The sequence below is a fragment of the Anolis sagrei genome, chromosome 3 (assembly GCF_037176765.1).
Source record: "Anolis sagrei isolate rAnoSag1 chromosome 3, rAnoSag1.mat, whole genome shotgun sequence".
Lineage (NCBI taxonomy): Eukaryota > Metazoa > Chordata > Lepidosauria > Squamata > Dactyloidae > Anolis > Anolis sagrei.
Genome location: NC_090023.1, coordinates 10,113,288 through 10,135,605, shown reverse-complemented (window position 1 = coordinate 10,135,605; position 22,318 = coordinate 10,113,288). Strand labels below are relative to the sequence as shown.

At 41.9% G+C, this 22,318-nt stretch overlaps 2 protein-coding genes across 3 annotated transcripts in view; one reads left to right on the top strand and one right to left on the bottom strand.

Annotated features, from left to right (window-relative positions):
* Positions 1-9,188, bottom strand: part of USP35 (ubiquitin specific peptidase 35) — a 38,359-nt gene extending 29,171 nt beyond the window's left edge. The window contains exon 1 of the mRNA XM_060771219.2: positions 8,928-9,188. Within this exon, the coding sequence (XP_060627202.2) occupies positions 8,928-9,131 (204 nt within the window). The 5' untranslated portion in view covers positions 9,132-9,188. The remainder of the gene's footprint in view (positions 1-8,927) is intronic.
* Positions 9,189-12,757: 3,569 nt separating this feature from the next.
* KCTD21 (potassium channel tetramerization domain containing 21) lies at positions 12,758-22,081 on the top strand. 2 transcript variants are annotated; one of them, XM_060771221.2, is made up of 2 exons: positions 12,758-12,903; positions 17,421-22,081. In XM_060771221.2, exon 2 carries the CDS (start codon positions 17,453-17,455, stop codon positions 18,233-18,235), a length of 783 nt encoding a protein of 260 aa, XP_060627204.1. In that variant the 5' UTR covers positions 12,758-12,903; positions 17,421-17,452; the 3' UTR covers positions 18,236-22,081. The 2 variants fall into 2 exon arrangements, with proteins under 2 accessions (XP_060627204.1, XP_060627203.1); XM_060771220.2 differs by having other exon boundaries at positions 12,759-12,913.
* The last annotated feature ends 237 nt before the right edge of the window (positions 22,082-22,318 follow it).

Genomic DNA, 22,318 nt, shown 5'->3' with positions numbered 1-22,318 from the left:
ATCATATTGACACATGGCAATGTGCCATAACAACACCCTAAAAAAGCCTAAACCCAGGGTTGTGTTTACTGGTAAGTTTGGTGTCAGTAGGGCCCTAAATTCAACCCAGTTTTGGCCTTATCTTTTAAAGGAGATATTCTGAATACTGTTCAGCACCTTGGATAGCTAAAGCAGAACTGAAGCCTAAGGAAATTGTACCAACATGGAAGTACCATCCATCATAGAATCAAAAGCCTCTAAAGGAACTAAACAGGCCACCCAACTTGTTGTTGCTGTGTGTCTTCAAGTTGTTTCTGACTTAAGGTGGTCCTAAGGTGGACCTATCACAGGATTTTCTTAGCAAGATTGGCAGTGAAATGTTGCCTTTGTCTGAGAGACTGTGACTTGCCCAAGGTCACCCATTAGGTTTCCATGGTTGGGTGAGAGTTTGAATCTTTGTCTCCAGAGTCTTAGTCCAATGCTCAAGCCACTACACCATGTTGGCTCTCCAACTACAATTTTCTATATATGGTGGTGAAAGATGGATATTAAAGAAGCTTGAGAAAAAGAGAATCAACTCATTTGGAATACAGTTTTGGAGAAGAATTTTGCAGATGGCAACTGAAGTCAAAAAATGAGTCTGAGAATAATCTTTCATCTCCCTAGAAGTGAAAATAACAAAGCTGACACTATTATGCTTTGGATATATGAGTCCGCATGACTTATTAGGGAGAAAATAATGATTGGTAAAGTAAAAAGGCAGTAGTAAAAGAAGTATGTTCACAGGTACTCAGGGTGCATCTACACTAGAGGTTCCCAACCTGTGGTCCATGGACAACCAGTGGTCCATAAGAACTAAAATATAGTCTGTGGCCTCACTGTTACTACGCCGTTGCAACGAGAGAGACTGGCCTCGCAAAATTTTCTTATAGTGTCAAGGCTTATTAAATATGGTTTTCTGTGAGCAAGCAGATGGTGACTACTGGTTGGCATATGTTCTGTATTAGAAACTAGAGCCGATGTGGTCTATCCAATGCAGTTTTGTGAATCAGCACCCCAAATAATCAAACCAAATCTAAAGTTGACCAAAAACTGATTTGTAATCCTTTTGGTACTAATGTTGGAGAATGGACCCTGGTCAAAGGGATCCCGGGTCAAAAAAAAAAAAAGGTTGGGAACCACTGATCTACACTGTAGAATGAATGCAGTCTGATGCTACCTTAATTACCATGGCTCGATGCTATGGAATCCTGAAAATTGTAGTATGGTGAGGCATCATCCCTCTTTGGCAGAGAAAGCTAAAGATCGTGTAAACCTACAACTCCCAGTATTGACCAAAAGGAATTTAAATGATGGCAAACTGTGCTAATTTTACAGTCTAGATGCACCCCTGGTCAAAGACGTGATGGACCTCAGTTTGCTAGACCGGAGAAGGGCTGATGAAGCCTGAGGCACGTGGACATCTCTCACTCAGAAAGTCATCATACATGAGAGCCAAGCTGACAGCACCGAAAGGCAACAAGAATAGCAACAACAACATAGTCTATATAAATAAAAATGTAATATTCATTTGTGGGATTAACATAACTCAAAACCTACTGGATGAATTGACACCAAATTTGGACAGCATACACCTAACAACCCAATGTACGCCCTTCACTCAAAAAAATTTGATTTTGTCATTTGGGAGTTGTAGTTGCTGGGATTTATAGTTCACCTACAATCAAAGAGCATTCTGAACTCCACCAATGATGGAATTGAACCAAATGTGGCACACAGGATTCCCATAAACAACAGAAAACATTAGAAGGGTTTGGTGGGCATTGACCTTGAGTTTGGGAGTTGTAGTTCACCTACATCCAGAGAGCAGTGTGGACTGAAACAATTATGGGTCTGGACAGAACTCGGCACAAGTACTCAATACGCCCAAATATGAACACAGATGGAGTTTGTGGGAAATAGACCTTGACATTTGGGAGTTGTAGTTACTGAGATTTATAGTTCACCTACAATCAAAGAGCATTCTGAACCCCATCAACGACAGAATTGGGGCAGACTTCCCACACAGAAGCCCCATGACCAACAGAAAATAATTAAGGCCATCCAGTCCAACTTCACCAGGGTAAAAAAATGTATATTAAAGCCCTCCTAACAAAGAGTCATCCAGCCATAGATATAGTTAGATATTTATGATTCACACACGCACATAGTATCATAGATTTGAAAGGAACCCCTAAAGAAGGACAATGATATGTTGCCTGTTCCAGAGTAGGCAAACCAGGCAATCTTCACATCCACACTGACAAAGAAACAGCAAGAAATGCTGTTTACCCACAAACATAAAGAAATTACATATATTAGAAGCCAACACTTTCTCGTTACTTTATTTTCCAGATCACTAGGCTGGGCCACAGCAACGTGTGGCAGGGGACGGCTAGTGATTAATAAATACCTGACTCTCCTCAAGACGCAAGGTAGGGTACAACACGCCTAATTAATGACAAACGTGAATAATCAAATCCATGAAAGTTAAATCCGTGAAAGTCCAAGGTTCAGCTATGGTTCATTTTACAGAACCAAACCCATAAGCAGGCTGTTCTGTGTAGAAACGTCTGAATACAATCAAGGGTGGCTTCTTGCTTATGGCTACAATTTTTCTGCATAAAGTACACAGAGAGGAGGTGGAGAAGGAGACGCTTTCTCATCAGCTTCATCCCGTCTCCCCAAAGGCCTGCAGCAGCATAAACAGAAGCCAAAAAGAAAAATATACCTGACCTCACTGTCCTTCATATCCTATTTGAAACCACCTCCTTCTATGCTAGCCAAAATATTACATCACTGCACCTCTGCCTCACTGGAATCAATCATTGGACAATCCGGGATTGATTATATCCATTGCTAAACAACATCCACAGTTCCCAGGGACAACTGGATGCTGCAGCATTTCAAAGGTGTGATACACAAACTTATTAGCATGCATGGAAAGATTTTTGATAGAATCATAGAAGAGACCACAAGGACCATCCAATCCAATCTGCAGATCCTGGAAGAAATAATTTGGGGAGATAACAACACTCAGTTAACATAACCAGGTCAGCAAGGGAGTTGTAATCAGAGTTTTAATTCTGAGCCATGGAAAACCATTGGATGACTTTGGGTAAGTCACACTCTCTCATCCTCATAGGAATGCAATGGCACCCAAGAAAATTCAGGAGTCGAGTGTACCATACACTTGGGTCAACTTGAAGGCACAGAACAACAATTAATCTCTTCACTCCAGTATGGAAATATTGGAAAGACCAATCGGATCCTACAAATACGAGGTTGCAGTTTCCCTTAGAGCAGTGTTTCTCGACCTTCCTAATGCCTCAACCCCTTAATGCCAGTTCCCCATGTTGTGGTGACCCCCAAACATAAAATTATTTTACATTGCTACTTCATAACTGTCATTTTGCTACTGTTATGAATTGTCATGTAAATATCTCATACGTAGGATATGTTTTCATTCATTGGACCAAATTTGGCACAAATATCTGATAGGCCCAAATTTGAATAATGGTGGAGTTGAGGGGGTTGGTTTTGTCATTTGGGAGTAGTAATCGGTGGGATTTATAGTTCACCTACAAACAAAGAGCATGCTGAACCCCACCAACAATGGAACTGAACCAAGCTTGGCAAACAGAACTCCCATGACCAACAGAAAATACTGGAAGGGTGACCTTGAGTTTTGGAGTTATAGTTCACCTACATCCAGAGAGCACTGTGAACTCAAACTATGATGGATCTGGACCAAACTTGGCACGAATCCTCAATATGCCGAAATGTGAACACTGGGGGAGTTTGGGGAAACTAGACCATCTAAGGCCATCCAGTCCAACTCCCTTCACCAGGGCAAGAAAACATAATCAAAGCCTTCCTGACAAAGGGCCATCCAGCCATTCACACACACACATATATGTATATGACAGATGCAATATCAAAGATCTGAAAGGGAACCCTAAAGAAGGACAATGATATGTTGCATGTTCCAGAGTAGGCAAACCAGACATCAACACTGGCAAAGAAACAGCAAGACAATACAGTTTACCAACAAGCATAAAGACATTACATATACGTATTAGAAACCAACACTTTCTCATTGCTTTATTTTCCAGATCACCAGACTGGGCCACAGCAAAGTGTGGCAGGGGACCGCTAGTGTATTAATAAAAAATGTATTTATTTATTTTTATTCACTGTATTTATAACCCATCCTTCTTGCCTTGAAGGGGACTCAGAGCGTTGATTCAACTCTATAGGCTGGTCTTCTCCTTTCTCTCTATAGGTAACCTGGCAAATCATCCAAATTGTGACCCTTATACTGCAGTCGCTGTAAATATTTAAAGGATTGTTGGCAGAGTCTGCAGGTAAGTGATTTATCCCTATTTAGGAAAAGACAAATCACAAACTCTTCCAGTCATCCATACTTTTCTTCTTATGCTTCCTAATCAAATATCTGATTCAAAAAAATACAAAATCTAAGCTTGGAGGAAGCAAACAAACTCACTACCTCTGAGGATGCTTGCCGTAGATGCAGGCAAAATGTCAGGAGAGAATGCCTCTAGACCATGGCCATATAGCCCAAAAAAAACTACAACCCAAACCCCAATGTCCTGTTCTATTGCATATTTTTAGCATCCCAATTGTTTGCTTTTATGGATTTTTTTTCCTGCATGTCACCATTGAGGTTTCCAGAATCATAAACTAATTCCAGAGTCATAAACTCTTAAGGTCGTATCATTTTTGGGGGGAAGGAAATTTCAAAACAAATATAATAATTCCAGACTCATAAACAGTTAAAAAGGAAAGGAACCTAAAGGTTGGACCACAGTTAGAACAACTTCTAAGTGCATCTACACTGTAGAATTAATGCAGTTTGATACTACAGTAGAATCTCGTTGGATAAGTAAAAATGTTTGATAATAAGGAGAGATTAAGGAAAAGCCTATTACCAGTAAATGTCAAATTATGTTATGATTTTACAAATTAAGCACCAAAACATCATCTTTTACAGCAAATCAACAGAAAAAGCAGTTCAATACACAATAATGTTATGTAGTAATTACTGTATTTACGACTTTAGTACCAAAACATTGCAATGTATTGAAACACAGAATACTAGAATCATAGAGTTGGAAGAGACTTCATGGGGCATCCGGTCCAACCCCCTGCCAAGAAGTAGGAAAATTGCATTCAAAGCATCATCCAACCTCTGTTTAAAAGCTTCCAAAGAAGGAGCCTTCACCACACTCCGGGGCAGAGAGTTCCACTGCTGAACGGATCTCACAGTCAGGAAGTTCTTCCTGATGTTCAGATGGAATCTCCTCTCTTGTAGTTTGAAGCCATTGTTCCACGTCCTAGTCTCCAGGGCAGCAGAAAACAAGCTTGCTCCCTTCTCTCTATGATTTCCTCTCACATATTTATACATGGCTATCATGTCTCCTCTCAGCCTTCTCTTCTTCAGGCTAAACATGCCCAGTTCTTTAAGCCACTCCTCATAGGGCTTGTTCTCCAGACTATTGATCATTTTAGTCGCCCTCCTCTGGACACATTCCAGCTTGTCAATATCTCTCTTGAATTGTGGTGCCCAGAATTGGACACAATATTCCAGGTGTGGTCTAACCAAGGCATAATAGAGAATGGGTAGCATGACTTCCCTAGATCTAGACACTATACTCCTATTGATGCAGGCCAAAATCCCATTGGCTTTTGTGGAGGGAAAGATATTAGAGGCAAAGACTAAGTACTATAGCCACATAATGAGAAGACAGGAAAGCTTGGAGAAGACAATGATGCTGGGGAAGATGGAAGGGGAAAGGAAGAGAGGCCGACCAAGAGCAAGATGGATGGATGGTATCCTTGAAGTGACTGGCTTGACTTTGAAGGAACTGCGGGTGGCCACAGCTGACAGGGAGCTCTGGCGTGGGCTGATCCAGGAGGTCACCAAGAATCAGAAGCGACTAAACGAAGAAACAACAGCAACAACACAGTAGAGTCTTGCTTATTCAACATGAATCGGCCAGCAGAATGTTGGATAAGCGAAAATGTTGGATTATAAGGAGGGATTGAAGAAAGGTCTATTAAACATCAAATTACAATATAATTTTACAAATTAAGCACCAAAAACATCATGTTTTACAACACATCAACAGAAAAAGCAGTTCAACACACATTGATGTTATGTAGTAATTACTGTATTTACGAATTTAGCGCCAAAACATTGCAATGTATTGAAACAGCTGTGGATCCGGGCAGGGGGCAGACTGCATTGGATAATACAGAATGTTGGATGAGTGAAGGTTGGATAAGCTAGACTCTACTGTACTTTTACTGCTATGCTGTGGGAGTTATAGTTTTACAAAGCCTTCTCAACCAAAGAGTGCTGATGCCTCAAGTCAAGAAATAGCTTTCTAAGAGCTAGAGAGATACTCCCAGAAATACCTCAGCAAGCAAGAGTCCAAAAGTGGCAGGCTAAAACCCAGAACTCAAACCCATGGCTGATATTGAATGAGAGACTCCCCCTTGACTAGGTGACTTGGAAGGCACTGAACAGACTGCGTTCTGGCACCATGAGATGCAGAGCCAACCTTAAGAAATGGGGCCACAAAGTGGAGTCCACAACATGTGAGTGTGGAGAAGAGCAAACCACAGACCACCTATTACAATGCAACCTGAGCCCTGCCACAAGCACAATGGAGGACATTCTTATAGCAACACCGGAGGCACTCCAAGTGGCCAGCTACTGCTCAAAGGATATTTAGTATGGGTTGTTGTAGGTTTTTTCAGGCTATATGGCCATGTTCTAGAGGCATTCTCTCCTGACGTTTTGCCTGCATCTATGCCAAGCATCTGACCTCACTACGTCTGAGGTCAGACCTCACAACCTCTGAGGACGCTTGCCATAGATGCAGGCGAAACATCAGGAGAGAATACCTCTAGAACATGGCCATATAGCCCAAAAAAACCTACAACAACCCAGTGATTCCGGCCATGAAAGCATTCGACAATACATTGATATTTAGTATAATGTCAAGGTTTTCAAACTTTGTATTTTTAAAAATACATTACAATTGTACCCTTGGTTCGCTTCTGATACGATAAATTAAAAACCAAACTACAAATCCCACTATTCCATAGCATTGAACCACATAAGTAAAAGTGGCATTGATCTGCATTAATTCGCATCTTAAGAAACTGAGTAAACCAATGTTTTGAGCCATCAACTAGAGAAGGTAAAAGCCAAACAGTAGTAGGTTCTTGTGGGTTTTTTCGGGCTATAGGGCCATGTTCTAGAGGCATTTTCTCCTGACGTTTCGCTTGCATCTATGGCAAGCATCCTCAGAGGTAGTGGATCTGTGGAGGTAGTGGATGTGCTTGCCATAGATGCAGGCGAAACGTCAGGAGAAAATGCCTCTAGAACATGGCCCTATAGCCCGAAAAAACCCACAAGAACCTAGTGATTCCAGCCATGAAAGCCTTCAACAATACATCAAACAGTAGTAGTTTCCCTTGGGGTAAAATCTCTGGCACTTTGTATAGAAACACCAAGGAAAACATGCGGGTTGCTTGTTTAGTACACAAGTAAACTAGTTTCTCAGGTTCTGGTATCATAAATGAGTGCAAAAGATAAGCCAGGTGATTGATGGGTCTCTTTGAAAAGCAGGTAAGATTAAATCCCACTCCTTTGACCTGGATCTCTTTACTGAAAAGAGTCTACAGCAGCCATGGGCAAACTTGGGCCCTCCAGGTGTTTTGGACTCCAACTCCCACAATTCCTAACAGCCAGTAGGGAGTTGTGGGAGTTGGAGTCCAAAATACCTGGAGGGCCCAAGTTTGCCCATGCCTGCTGTAGATGCATCCTGAGAGACAGACAGGAGGCAGGGGTGGAAAAAAACCCAGCTTTTGGTGATATTTTTGGGAATACACCCACCCCACGCGTGACCTTTTTCCACGCGTGATTGACGCCCCCCCCCCCAAACCCACTGTGGCACCTTGAGAGACATAGAAGAGGCAGGGATGGAAACAAACTAGATTGTGGTGATATTTTGGGGCAGGAACCCACCCCACGCGTGACCCTTTCCACGTGTGATCAACGCCCCCCAAACCCACTATGGCACCATGAGAGACATACAAGAGGCAGGGATGGAAACAAACCAGAAATGTGGTAATATTTTGGGGCAGGAACCCACCCCACGTGTGACCCTTTCCACGTGTGATCGACACCCCCCAAACCCACTGTGGCACCATGAGAGACATACAAGAGGTAGGGATGGAAACAAACCAGATTGTGGTAATATTTTTGGGTAGGAACCCACCCCACGCGTGACCCTTTCCACGCGTGATCGACCCCCCCCCCAAACCCACTGTGGCACCATGAGAGACATACAAGAGGCAGGGATGGAAACAAACTAGATTGTGGTGATATTTTTGGGCAGAAACTCACCCCACGCGTGACCCTTTCTGCGCGTGATCGACGCCCCCCAAACCCACTGTGGCACCATGAGAGACATACAAGAGGCAGGGATGGAAACAAACTAGATTGTGGTGATATTTTGGGGCAGGAACCCACCCCACGCGTGACCTTTTTCCACGCGTGATTGACGCCCCCCAAACCCACTGTGGCACCATGAGAGACATACAAGAGGCAGGGATGGAAACAAACCAGATGGTGGTGATATTTTGGAGCAGGAACCCACCCCACGCGTGACCCTTTCCACGCGTGACCGACCCCAAACCCAGTGTTTAGTTAACGTCCACGTCATACCTAAGCCGCCTTGCAAAAGGACTCCAAAACCAACCCAAGGAGTGAGTGCGTGGATCCCCACGCGTGTCATTGACACACACAGCAAGGAAGGAGAAGGAAGGGGAAGGGAAGTGGGGGGAGAAAGAGAAGGATGAAATGCACTTACTCCTTTCTCCTGGGAGCACAATCTACCGCAGGAGGGGCAAAAGAAAGCCCCTTCTTCTTCTCCTGCTTCTTCCCTCCTCCTTGGAAAGCAATACAATGGAATGAGATAGGCATAAATCTCCTGCCTTTTGGGGGGTTGGAGCAGCAAAGACAGAGAGAAAGAGAGAGAAAAGGAAAGAGTGCCAAGGGCTGCGGCAGACAGCATTGAACTGCATGCAGCAGAGTCCAGGCTGCCAGGCTCTTCCTCTTCTTCTTCTCTTGGAGGGAGTTCTTCCTTTTGCCATCCATTTATATATTTATTTAAATGTATGCAGGGCGTTCCCCAAAAAAATATATTCCCCTGGCAATTTATCATTCTGGAAAGGAATGGAGGCGAAAGCATTCTGTACTATTTTTCCCATCCCTTTGAGATGTATACATTATTAACAGTTCAGGAGTCTGGAAATGCATTGTATTGCTTTTGCAATTTCCTTCCCCACAAAAATAATAAAATGTATACAACCTTAAGAGTTTATGAATCTGGAATTAACAGTTTATAATTCTAATTCCAATGATTTTTCCCACCCTTTTAAGATGTATACATTATTAACAGTTCTGGAATTACATTGTATTGCTTTTGCAATTTCCTTCCAAACAAAAATATGTATACAACCTTAAGAGTTTAGGAATCTGGAATTAACAGTTTTTAATTCTAGTTCCAATTTTAGTTTATGTGCTGCCAAAGTGAGCACAGGTTATAATTCATATATATATATATATATATATATATATATATATATAATATGTATACACATATATATGTGCGTGTGTATATATACATACTGTACCAACATAATAAAACATTTGGGGGAAATGCAGTGAGTGCATATGTGTGTATACCAACAATACTAATATAATAATACATTTGGGGAAAATGCAACACATATATCTATATATCTATATATCTATGTCTATATGTGTGTTTGTGCGTATGCCAACAAAAATAACATAACATAATAATACATATCTATAATAATACACGTATCTATCTATCTATGTTTGCGCGCACATTTGTGTGTGTGTGTATACCAACAATACCAACATAATAATACATTTGGGGAAAATACAACATATGTGTGTGTGTGTGTGTGTGTATACCAACAATACTAACATAATAATACTTTTGGGGGAAATGCAACATCTATATCTATATATCTATATCGGTGTGTGTATACCAACAATACTAACATAATAATACATTTGGGGAAAATGCAACATATCTATCTATCTATCTATCTGTGTTTGCGCGCACATTTGTGTGTGTGTATATACCAACAATACCAACATAATAATGCATTTGGGGGAAATGCAACATATACATCTATATATCTATATGTGTGTATATACCAACAATACTAACATAATAATACATTTGGGGGAAATGCAATGTATCTATCTATCTATCTGTGTGTGTGCGCACATTTGTGTGTGTGTGTGTGTGTGTGTGTGTACACCAACAATACTAACAAAGTAATACATTTGGGGGAAATGCAACATATATATCTATATATCTATAAATCTATATCTATGTGTGTGTGTGTGTGTGTGTGTGTATGCCAACAATACCAACATAATAATACATTTGGGGAAAATGCAACATATCTATCTATCTGTGTGTGTATACCAACAATACTAACATAATAATACATTTGGGGGAGAGAGAAAGTGCTCTCTCTCTCTCTCTCTCTCTATATATATATATACATTGCACTCTCTCTCTCTCACTCTCTCTCTCTATATATATATTCTCCCAAATATATTATTATTTTGTTATTATTTGTATATATTCAATTTGTATATATATTATTTGTATATATATTCAAAATCTCACCTCATTTAGGACTGTGGATGTCATCAGCCTGTTGCGCCATAATGTGGATGTTAGTACAAAACACTACAGACTGTTAATTATTTTAAAATATTTTTAATTTTTAATTATATTTTAATTATATTTACTTATTAATTTATATCATATATATCCATCTATTTTTTAATTACGTATCATATTTATTTATTTATTTATCATACTATTAAGGAAGATCTATCCTCTGTCTGTTGATCTATTTATTGCATATTGCTATCATTTAGTTATGTATCCTTCTGGGACGACTCTCTGGGATGGGTCTCGGGGGCACGGTTTTGTCGTGGCTCCGATCCTTCCTGGAGGGTCGATCCCAGATGGTGAAGCTGGGAGACGCCTGCTCGGACCCCTGGCCTTTGACCTGTGGGGTCCCGCAAGGCTCTATCTTGTCACCCATGCTTTTTAACATCTACATGAAACCGCTGGAAGAGGTCATCCGGAGTTTTGGAGCTAGGTGCCACCTCTATGCAGATGACACACAACTCTACTACTCCTTTCCACCCAATTCCAAGGAGGCCTCTCGGGTGCTGGACGAGTGCCTGGCCGCTGTGTCTATCTGGATGAGGAGGAACAAGCTGAAGATCAATCCCGACAAGACAGAGGTCCTCCTGGTTGATCGTAAACCTGACCGGGGTATAGGGTGGCAACCTGTGTTGGACGGGGTTACACTCCCCCTGAAGCCACAGGTCCGCAGTTTGGGAGTCCTCTTGGATTCATCGCTCACGCTTGAGGCTCAGGCGTCGGCGGTGTCCGGGAGGGTTTTCGCACAACTGAGACTTGTGCGCCAACTGCGACCGTACCTCGCGAAGGCGGATCTGGCCGGAGTGGTCCATGCCTTGGTCACCTCCAGATTGGATTATTGCAATGTGCTCTACGTGGGGCTGCCCTTGAAGACGGCTCAGAAGCTCCAACTGGTCCAACGATCAGCAGCCAGGATGCTAACTGGGGCCCCTTACAGAGAGAGGTCAACCCTCCTGTTCAAGGAGCTCCACTGGCTGCCGTTTATTTTCCGAGCCCAATTCAAGGTGCAGGTGCTTACCTACAAAGCCCTGAATGGTTTGGGACCACCCTACCTGCGTGACCGCATTTCCATCTATGGACCCACACGTTCACTTCGGTCATCTGGAGAGGCCCTGCTCGTGATCCCACCGGCGTCGCAAGCGCGCTTGGCGGGGACGCGGGACAGGGCCTTTTCCGTGGTGGCCCCCCGACTCTGGAACACCCTCCCCAAAGACCTTAGACAGGCCCCTACATTGGCAGTCTTCAGAAAGAACTTGAAGACCTGGCTTTTCCGATGCGCCTTCCCAGATTAGGAAATCTCCTCTACCAAGTCCCATAAGCACTTTATCAGAACCAATGATTGCTGCACATCGCACATCGCACTTGCCCTAGAAGCCCCATATACACCTCCTGTCACATCAGCACTTTTAATCTTGTACCCATTCTCTGGCCCGGCCCAGTTTTATTGTGTTTTAGTGTATTGTGCCTGTTGTTTATTTTGCTTTATTCTGTTTTTAATTGTTTGATTTGCTTAGATTGTATTGTTATGTTGTGTGTTGAGGCCTTGGCCTGTGTAAGCCGCATCGAATCCTTCGGGAGATGCTAGCGGGGAACAAATAAAGTTTAATAATAATAATAATATCAATCTATTATCTATCTATGATATTAATAAGGGAGATATGTCATCTATTTATTAATCTAGCATCTATCATTAAACTATGTATCATATCTGTTTATCTATATATCATATCTATCAATCTATTCACATTCACCCAAACCACACTTTTAGCGTTACGTCCCCTTTAACACCAGCTGATCGCTTGCCGGCCTTCTCGCCGCTGAGCATCAAGGGAATTGTAGTTCTGCTTCCCCTGGAGGCGATTGCAGGAGCGTCCTGGTGAAATACACTTCCCGACGTGCCTTGCGGGAAGAGGTTGGCGTTTCCTTGTCACTTTCCCGCCCGGCTCCTAAGGCTGGGCATTAAAGGGCCCCCTTGCTCAGCCTCCTGCCCTTTTCCCCAGTGCATTTGCTCTGCTTTCCATCGCCTGGAGTAAGGAGGGCTCCAGAGGAGAGACAGGTAGGAAAAGGTAGGTGAGGCAAATGGCTAAGAGGCAGGTGAGCAAACAACAGGGCAGGGGAGGGATGAACTGGGAAGCCCTCCAACCCTTTGGGGTGCAGATCTCATTTAGTATTGGAATCTGTCCTAACACTCAAGCCCAAACTATGACTTTCCAATGTACCATTTCATTGGTATGCATGATTTTAATGTATTTCCATGTATTTCCATATATTTTAATGGTCTTATGTTTTACCCATGCATTTCAACTATATAGTAGCCCCAATAATAATAATAATAATAATAATAAGTAAGGTGGTCCCAGTGGTGATCGGCACACTGGGTGCAGTACCTAAAAACCTTGGCCTGGACTTAAACACAATCAGCACTGACAAGATTACCACCTGCCAGCTGCAAAAAGGCCACCTTACTGGGATCTGCATACATTATTTGCCGATACATCACAAAGTCCTAGACACTTGGGAAGTGTCCGATGTGTGATCCAATACAACAGCCAGCAGAGTGATCTTGTTTGCAGAGGACTCGTCTTGTTGTATTTCAAATAACAACAACAACACCAATAATTTTGTGAGTTTTGGAGCACAATACTCCTGACCTCACAATCGTGTTAACAAATAACAACAACAACAATGTTGCGAGTTTTGGAGCACAATACTCCTGACCTCACAATAGTGTTAAAAAACAGCGTGTGGATCATCGATGTTGCAATCCCAGGTGACAGCAGGTTTGAAGAGAAACAACTGGAAAAGCTGACACGATATGAGGATTTAAAGATTGAATTGCAAAGACTCTGGCACAAACCAGTCAAGGTGGTCCCAGTGGTGATCAGCACACTGGGTGCAGTGCCTAAAGACCTTGGCCTGCACTTAAATACAATCGGCACTGACAAAATTATCACAAAAGGCCACCTTACTGGGATCTGTAAGCATTATTCGCCGATACATCACACAGTCCTAGACACTTGGGAAGTGTCCGACGTGGGATCCAAAACAATAGCCAGCAGAGTGAACTTGTTTGCAGTGGACTCATCTTGTGTTTTCAAATAAGAAGAAGAAGAACCCATTAGAACAAATGCCATCAAAGCCAGAATTGAAAAGTCAACGACAGATCCCAAGTGTAGACTCTGCAAGGAAGCAGATGAAACAATAGATCCCATCCTCAGCTGCTGCAAGAAGATTGCGCAGACAGACTACAAGCAGAGGCACAACACCGTTGCTCAGATGATTCATTGGAACTTGTGCCACAAATACCATCCGCCTGCAACAAAGAACTGGTGGGATCACAAGCCAGAAAAAGTTACAGAGAGTGAACACGCCAAACTCTTCTGGGACTTCCAAATTCAGACAGACAGAGTTCTGGAGCACAATACTCCTGACCTCACAATCGTGTTAAAAAACAAAGTATGGATTGTCGATGTCGCAATCTCAGGTGACAGCAGGATTGCAGAGAAACAACAGGAAAGGCTGACACGACATGAGGATTTTAAGATCGAACTGCAAAGACTCTGGCACAAGCCAGTCAAGGTGGTCCCAGTGGTGATCGGCACACTGGGTGCAGTGCCTAAAGACCTTGGCCTGCACTTAAACACAATCGGCGCTGTCAAAATTATCACAAAAGGCCACCTTACTGGGATCTGCACGCATTCTTCGCCAATACATCACACGGTCCTAGACACTTGGGAGGTGTCCGACGTGTGATCCAATACAACAGCCAGCAGAATGATCTTGTTTGCAGTGGACTCATCTTGTTGTGTTTCAAATAATAATAGTAATAATGATGATGCTAATGGTGTTGCAATCCCAGACGACAGCACGATTGAAGAGAAACAACTGGAAAAGCCAACACGATATGAGACAATTAATTTTTCAATCAGCTTGTTCATTTCTTGTTCCCACATGCTGCTGTGAGCCAAAGTTGGTAAACCATAACACAGGTTATTGGGTTTTTTCCCCTGTTGTTGAGCAGCGTCAACCTAGATTGCCTATGATTTTAAGGCTGAGTTCAAGAGATCACAGGCACACAGCCAGGGAACAAGGCCAATATAACCATCCAGCCCATGTGGAAATTTACAGTGCTTAGCTGTGCCTTTATTTACATTGTGACTTAGAGTCCTGAAAATACATAGAATCAATCATAGAGTTGGAAGAGACCTCATGGGCCACCCAGTCCAACATGGTAGATATATTAGTCAAAGGAAGGTTTTAAGTGGGGATCAGGAGCCTTTGGTGGCACAGTGGGTTAAACCACCTAGCTGCTGAATTTGCTGGCCGGTGTTTTGAAGGTCGGTGTTTCAAATCCGGGAAGCGAGGTGAGCTCCAGCTGTTAGCCCCAGCTTCTGCCAACCTAGCAGTTTGAAAACATGCAAATGTGAATAGATCAATAGGTACTGCTTAGGCGGGAAGTAACGGTGCACCATGCAGTCATGCTGGCCACATTACCTTGGAGGCGTCTACAGACAACGGTGGCTCTTTGGCTTAGAAATTGAGATGAGCACCAACCCCCAGAGTCGGACATGACTGGACTTAATATCAAGGGGAAACCTTTACTTTGGAGATTACATATACCTTAGAAAAGATACTTATTTGATTTCAACTCCAAAAAGCCAATCAAGCTTTGAAACCTGCCCCAACCAAGACTTATAGTGGGCAAATATAATTATATTTCTCATTTACTCGTAAACATACACACTCCAAGACTCAGGCTGTGTCACAAATTAAAAAGAGTATACAGACAGCTTAATCATTAAACCTTAATGTCTTCAGATATCATTGAACTACCACCCCCGGCATTCCTCATCACTAGCCGCATTGGCTATGTCTGTTGGACCTTACAGTCCAAACCAAATCTCAAGGGCTACATCCCTGACTTGTAGTTTCTTTAAATATGATTATACACTTGGTCCTGTGTATCCACAGAGTCTGCATCCATATATTCAACTGTATGTGTCTTTTAAATATTTTTTAAATATTCCAAAAAGCATACCTTGATTTTGCCATTTTATAAAAGGAATGCCATTTTATATGTATATCATTTATTTATTTACTTATGACATTTATATGCCACCCTTCTCACTCCGAAGGGGACTCAGAGCGGCTTACAAAATATATATACATACAATATATTATATTATTAGCTTAGTACAATATCAGTATTAAATATTACTATATTGTAATATTATACCATTATATTGTAATATTATTAGTAATATTACATGTAATATAAATATATAATTATAATATCATATTATTATTAGTATTGTATTGCATTACATTATAATGTTATAAATATTATATGTATATACAATATCCATGCAGTCATGACAGCCACATGACCTTGGAGGTGTCTATGGACAATGCCGGCTCTTCAGCTTAGAAATGGAGATGAGCACCACACCCCAGAGTCAGACATGACTGGACTTAATGTCAGGGAACAACCTTTACCTTTCACTATATTGTAATATTATACCATTATATTGTACTATTATTAGTAATATTACATGTAATATAAATATATAATTATTATAATATCATATCATTATTAGTATTGTATTGCATTACATTATAATGTTATAAATATATGTATATACAATATATTATATTACATTATAATGGGACTTAAGCTTCCATGGAAGGTACTGGAAACAAACATCAGCAGGTACTATATTCACTCTGCTGTAAATATACATCTGGCTTATTTGAGGTGATGAAATTAAGGTAGTAAATATTCCATTGATGAAGTAATGCTGATGAACATATTTACATCGTTGACAGAAATCTACCTGTATTTCCTATGGAAAGAGATACTTGCCAGGGCTATTTAGCTCGATTCCTGCTTGAATCAACATCCTAAAACCGCCAAACTGTCCTGGATGTTATGCTATTCAGCTGCTGAGTACATAATATGATTTCACAATGTTTCCTTCAAGCTGTTCAGACCAACTTATATTTGGTTCCCTGGACCAGTGCCATTGACCCCTCTAACTTGCAGGTATATTGAAGCTACTGCATTGTTTAGAGAGATGATCAATATTGGCTGTCTGCCCTTGTTTACCTAGTAAGGAGAATAGTACCTTCTACCTCTTGCTATCAGTTAGTACTACTGTTATCATTAATAATAATAATAATAATCTTTATTTATACCCCGCTACCATCTCCCCAAGGGACTCGGTGCGGCTTACGTGAGGCCGAGCCCACAATACATCAATAATGAAAGGAATAACAAACAAACAATACAAAACAGTTAAAATAAATATCATAAACAAAAAAAATAAGCAATAAACATTGAAAGTAGCACAGCAAATGTTTAAAACCTATGGCTGGGCCAAATGCAATAATTAAAATTTAAAAAATAATGCTGGGCATGAACAGGTAAGGTATAACTGGGATAGATTTTTCAGAGAGGGATGGGAACTTGCAAACATTACTTTTTTGACTACACCTCCCAGAATCCCCCAGCCAGTTTCAAAAGCTAAATAACTCATCCTTGAATATCTGGTACTTGTTGTTTCCTATCCCTAGATCTGTTCCTGGCATTGAGCTCTTCTCCTACCATGTCGGAGCCGATAACGCTAAACGTCGGTGGGAAGTTGTATACCACTTCGCTCTCCACCTTGACCAGCTTCCCAGATTCCATGTTGGGTGCCATGTTCAGTGGGAAGATGCCCACCAAGAGGGACGGCCAAGGCAACTGCTTCATCGACAGAGACGGGAAGGTTTTCCGCTACATCCTCAACTTCTTGAGAACCTCTCACCTGGACCTCCCTGAGGACTTCCAAGAAATGGGGCTGCTCCGACGAGAAGCAGATTTCTACCAGGTCCAGCCGCTGATCGAGGCCTTGCAGGAGAAGGAGGTGGAGCTCTCCAAAGCAGAAAAGAACGCCATGCTCAATATCACCTTGGACCAGAGGATTCAGATGGTTCATTTCACGGTGCGTGAAGCTCCCCAGATCTACAGCCTGTCGTCTTCCAATATGGAAGTGTTCACTGCTCACATATTCAGCACCTCCAGCTTGTTTCTGAAGCTTCTAGGATCTAAAGTCTTCTACTGTTTCAACGGCAATCTCTCCTCGATATCCAGCTACCTGGAGGATCCCTACCATGTCACCTTAGACTGGGTTGCGAGTGTAGAAGGCCTCCCCGAAGAAGAGTACACCAGGCAGAACTTAAAGCGGTTGTGGGTACTGCCGTCTAAGAAGCAAATTAACAGTTTCCAGATGTTTGTGGAGGAGGTACTGAAAATTGCCATGAGCGATGGCTTTTGCGTCGATTCTTCTCACCCGCACTCCTCGGATTTCATGAATAATAAGATTATCCGGCTAATTCGGTACAAGTAGACAAAGCCTTTTGTATTTTTCAGTGGTAGCGAGGACATGTTGGACTCGTGTCTTCTCAACATGAGTTACACATGGGGCCCAGATGCACTAATCTGAATTTGGAAGTTAATCCTCACTTGATTGACTAACTTCCACTAATTTGGAAGTTAATCCTCACTTGGTTGACTAACCGGTCTGCGTTGACACTCGGATAGGGATGGGCAATGAATCGGTATGTGGGCTAAATGGAGCAACTGCACAATGCACTTTCAGCAGGACTTTGTCAATAGACTGTGCTTCTCCAAGAAACATTGTTCGAAAGGGAGGAGTCCATTTTGTCATTGTTATGACGGCACCAGCAATGACATTAGCACTGGGAGAAGGGATTGTCTGCACCATACTTGTTCTTCTCTCTTTTTGCTTGTTTGATGCTATTGTGCCTGGTAGAGAAGAACCAAAACATCAAGGTGAAGAAGGGACAATACTGCAGGACTGAGTTGTATTGAGTTTATAGAATAGCCCACAGCTGGAATGAAACTGCCTGTCTCTACTCTCGAAAAACAATTAGTAATATTTGAATGGTTTACTTCAGTGTTTCTCAACCTGCGGGGGTCGCGAAGGGTATCAGAGGGGTCGCCAGTCCATCAGAAAACATAGTATTTTCTGTTGGTCATGGGGGTTCTGTGTGGGAAGTTTGGTCCAATTCTATCATTGGTGGGGTTCAGAATGCTATTTCATTGTGGGTGAACTATAAATCCCAACAACTACAACTCCCAAATGTCAAGGTCTATTTTCCCTGAACTCCACCAGTATCCACATTTGGGCATATTAAGTATTTGTGCCAAGTTTCGTCCAGATCCACCATTGTTTGAGTCCACAGTGGGTGTAGGTGAACTACAACTCCAAAAACTCAAGGTCAATGTCCACCAGACCCTCCCAGTATTTACTCTTGGTCATGGGAATTCTGTGTGCCGAGTTTGATTCAATTCCATCATTGGTGGAGTTCAGAAGGCTCTATGATTTTAAGTGAACTATAAATCCCAGCAATTCCAACATTCCCAAATGACAAAATCAATCACCCCCAACCCCATTAGTATTCAAATTTGGGCATATCGGATATTTGGGATTTGTAAAAACATCCTGCATATCAGATATTTACATGACGATTCATAACAGTAGCAAAATTACAGTTATGAAGTAGCAACAAAAATAATGTTATGGTTGGGGGTCACCACCACATGAGGAACTCTGTTAAGGGGTCACAGCATTAGGAAGGTTGAGAAACACTGGTTTACTTAGAGATGGGGGGTTTAAAATTGTCTTCTTTTGTCTACTGGCAGAAGACGTCTACTAATCTCTTATTTTCCCTCTGGATACTAGTGCAATCTAATTTATCAGAAATTGCTGCTATGAAGCTACAATTCTTAGAGATGTATGCACTTGTGCACAAGCTAAACTTCAACAGTGAAAAGGTTTCTGAGTGAAGGAAACCTCTGAGTTGAGCATAGCATGATAATTGTTGAAACACATTCCCTCACCTACATCATATGAGCTCAGGCACATAAATATAAATATGTTCAAATCCCTCAGAGTAACAGTTTTGCCTCTATTTTTAAATGTGAACGCCCAGTTTATCAGATTTAGAAGAAATAAAGATGCAAGCTCTAGATATTTGGAATGACAACAACAGGAGAAAATGGAGCAAGGCAAAATGGTAGGAAGCTAGTAGTGCTGGATATTTGCACAAACTGTTCTGCTGTCTGGTTGCCAGAAGGGAAAGGAAGCAACATGATGTTGTCCACAAGCCGTGCCCACAAAAGTTAGACATTCTCTGAGCCCTTTCAGAATTCATACGGTCAAAGATGATTGGGTTGCTGTGAGCTTTCCGGGCTGTATGGCCATGTTCCAGAAGCATTCTCTCCTGACGTTTCACCCACATCTATGGCAGGCATCCTCAGAGGTTGTGAGGTTTATTGGAAACTAGGCAAGTGGGCTTTATATATTTGTGGAATGTCCATGGTGGGAGAAGGACATTTTGTGGCTACAAGAATAAAGACAAAGATCCACCAGAGGAAAAGTGTTCTTGCCATACATCAAGGGAACCACTGACCGCATAGGGAAGCTGATGAGGAAACACAACATACAAATTATCTAGACCCATTAAGAAAATCCAACACATGCTACGTTCAGCAAAGGACAAGAGAGATCCTCTCACCTCTGCAGGAATCTGTTGTATACTATGCAGCTGTGGACAAGACTACATAGGGACCACCACACGCAGCATTGCGAAAATACGAATCAAGGAACATGAAAAGCACTGCAGAGTAATTCAACCAGAGACGCAGAATATTATTTGAGAATACAGAAATGCTGAACCACTCTGGCAACCACCATGTCAGACTACACAGAGAAGCCATCGAAATCCACAAACATGGGGACAATTTCAACAGAAAAGAGGAAACCATGAAAATGAACAAATTGTGGCTGCCAGTATTTAAAAACTCTAAAATCAGAACAGTAAATAAAAAACAACACTCTGAAAACAGGGGAAATCTAGACAAGAAACCATCAGAGCCAGATAACACCCACCTAACAAAAGATTCCCCCAGCCAGGAAGCAGCCAAGCTTTGAAGCTGCAAAGCTATTCAATGTTAATCAAGGTGGTCAATTGCAACATTCTTACTTGCCTCAAACAGACAAGTGTGAACACAGATATATAAACCCCACTTGTCTACAGACCTCACAGCTTCTTAGGATACCTGTCATAGATGTAGGCAAAATGTTAGGAGAGAGTGCTTCTGGAACACGGCCATACAGCCCGGCAAACTCACAGTAACCCAGTGATTCCAGCCATGAAAGCCTTCAACAACACATAAAAGATTATTTGTAGCTAGATCCTAGGCACCTAGATGGGGTATATATCTAGAGCAGTTGTTCCCAGTCCAGGTATGTTGGACTTCAGCTCCCAGAATTCTTGACAGCTGGCCAAGCTGGTTTGGGCTTCTGGGAGTTGAAGTCAATCATCTGGAAGATCAGAGTTTGGGAACAAAGTATTTTGGCAGCAGTGAGCATAGGTAGCCATCTGACAGGGTAGGATATAAATTGAATAATGGTAGTTGTAATAAGGCCAGCATAAGTCATCACATTGCAGACAGCATCTAACTCACCAGCTTCACATGTTTATTTGTTTATCTTAGGCTGCAATCCTGTATGCACTTCCCTAAGAGTAAGATGAATGGAACATAGTGGGATTTATGTCTAAGTAAGCACATACAATGTAGGATTACAACACCGGGGTTTATTACCAGTCTTTCATACTGAATCAGCGAGTTGGTTCACAAGAGCCATCCAGTTCAACCTTATCCTGCCATGCAGGAAGACACCATCAAAGCACTCCCAACAGATGGCCATACAGCCATCATAACTGTTTCCACTGGAGCAATACACTTAGTGGGGTTCTTCTATTGGTAAAGGCTAATATGGTCTACAAAATCCATAAAATGCAAGTTCTGTTGTGTTGCTGTCAATAGAATAGTGCATAAGCAACAGAATCTTTCATACAGATGCATTTTATTTCTCTACGAATGCTTAGACCAGTTTGATTCTTTTGTGTCTTCTATTTCCTTGAATGTTATGTAAATTTGGAGCACATCCTTCAAAAGTTGCAAAATGTTGCATGTTGTCATGGAACAAATTTCTTTTTCCTTGGGTTATCTGTGGGACACAATTTTGTCATCTTTTTTGTGTGATACATTATTGCCTTTCAGTTGTGGGATTTTCACATGTTCTGTGATAATTTGCCAGAAATTAAAGTTTTGGCCAGTCTTGCTCTTGGATTTCCCTTGCAGTGTGGACTGCAAATGCAAATGGGTTGTGTTATTTTCTCTGTGCAGACCAGTACTTCTTATGCTATCTACAATCGACATTTTCCCACTCATATATCAAGGATATGTTTATGCCTGTGCTGTTGCACGCTGGGCCTGTGCATCAGACTGTAGACAGGACATAAATTCTGTGTGCCCAACGGGATGCCGGGGCTGCCTCAGATTAAAGGCCTTTGGATTTCCTTAAAACAAAGTCTTTAGATTGCTTAAAGGTTCAACA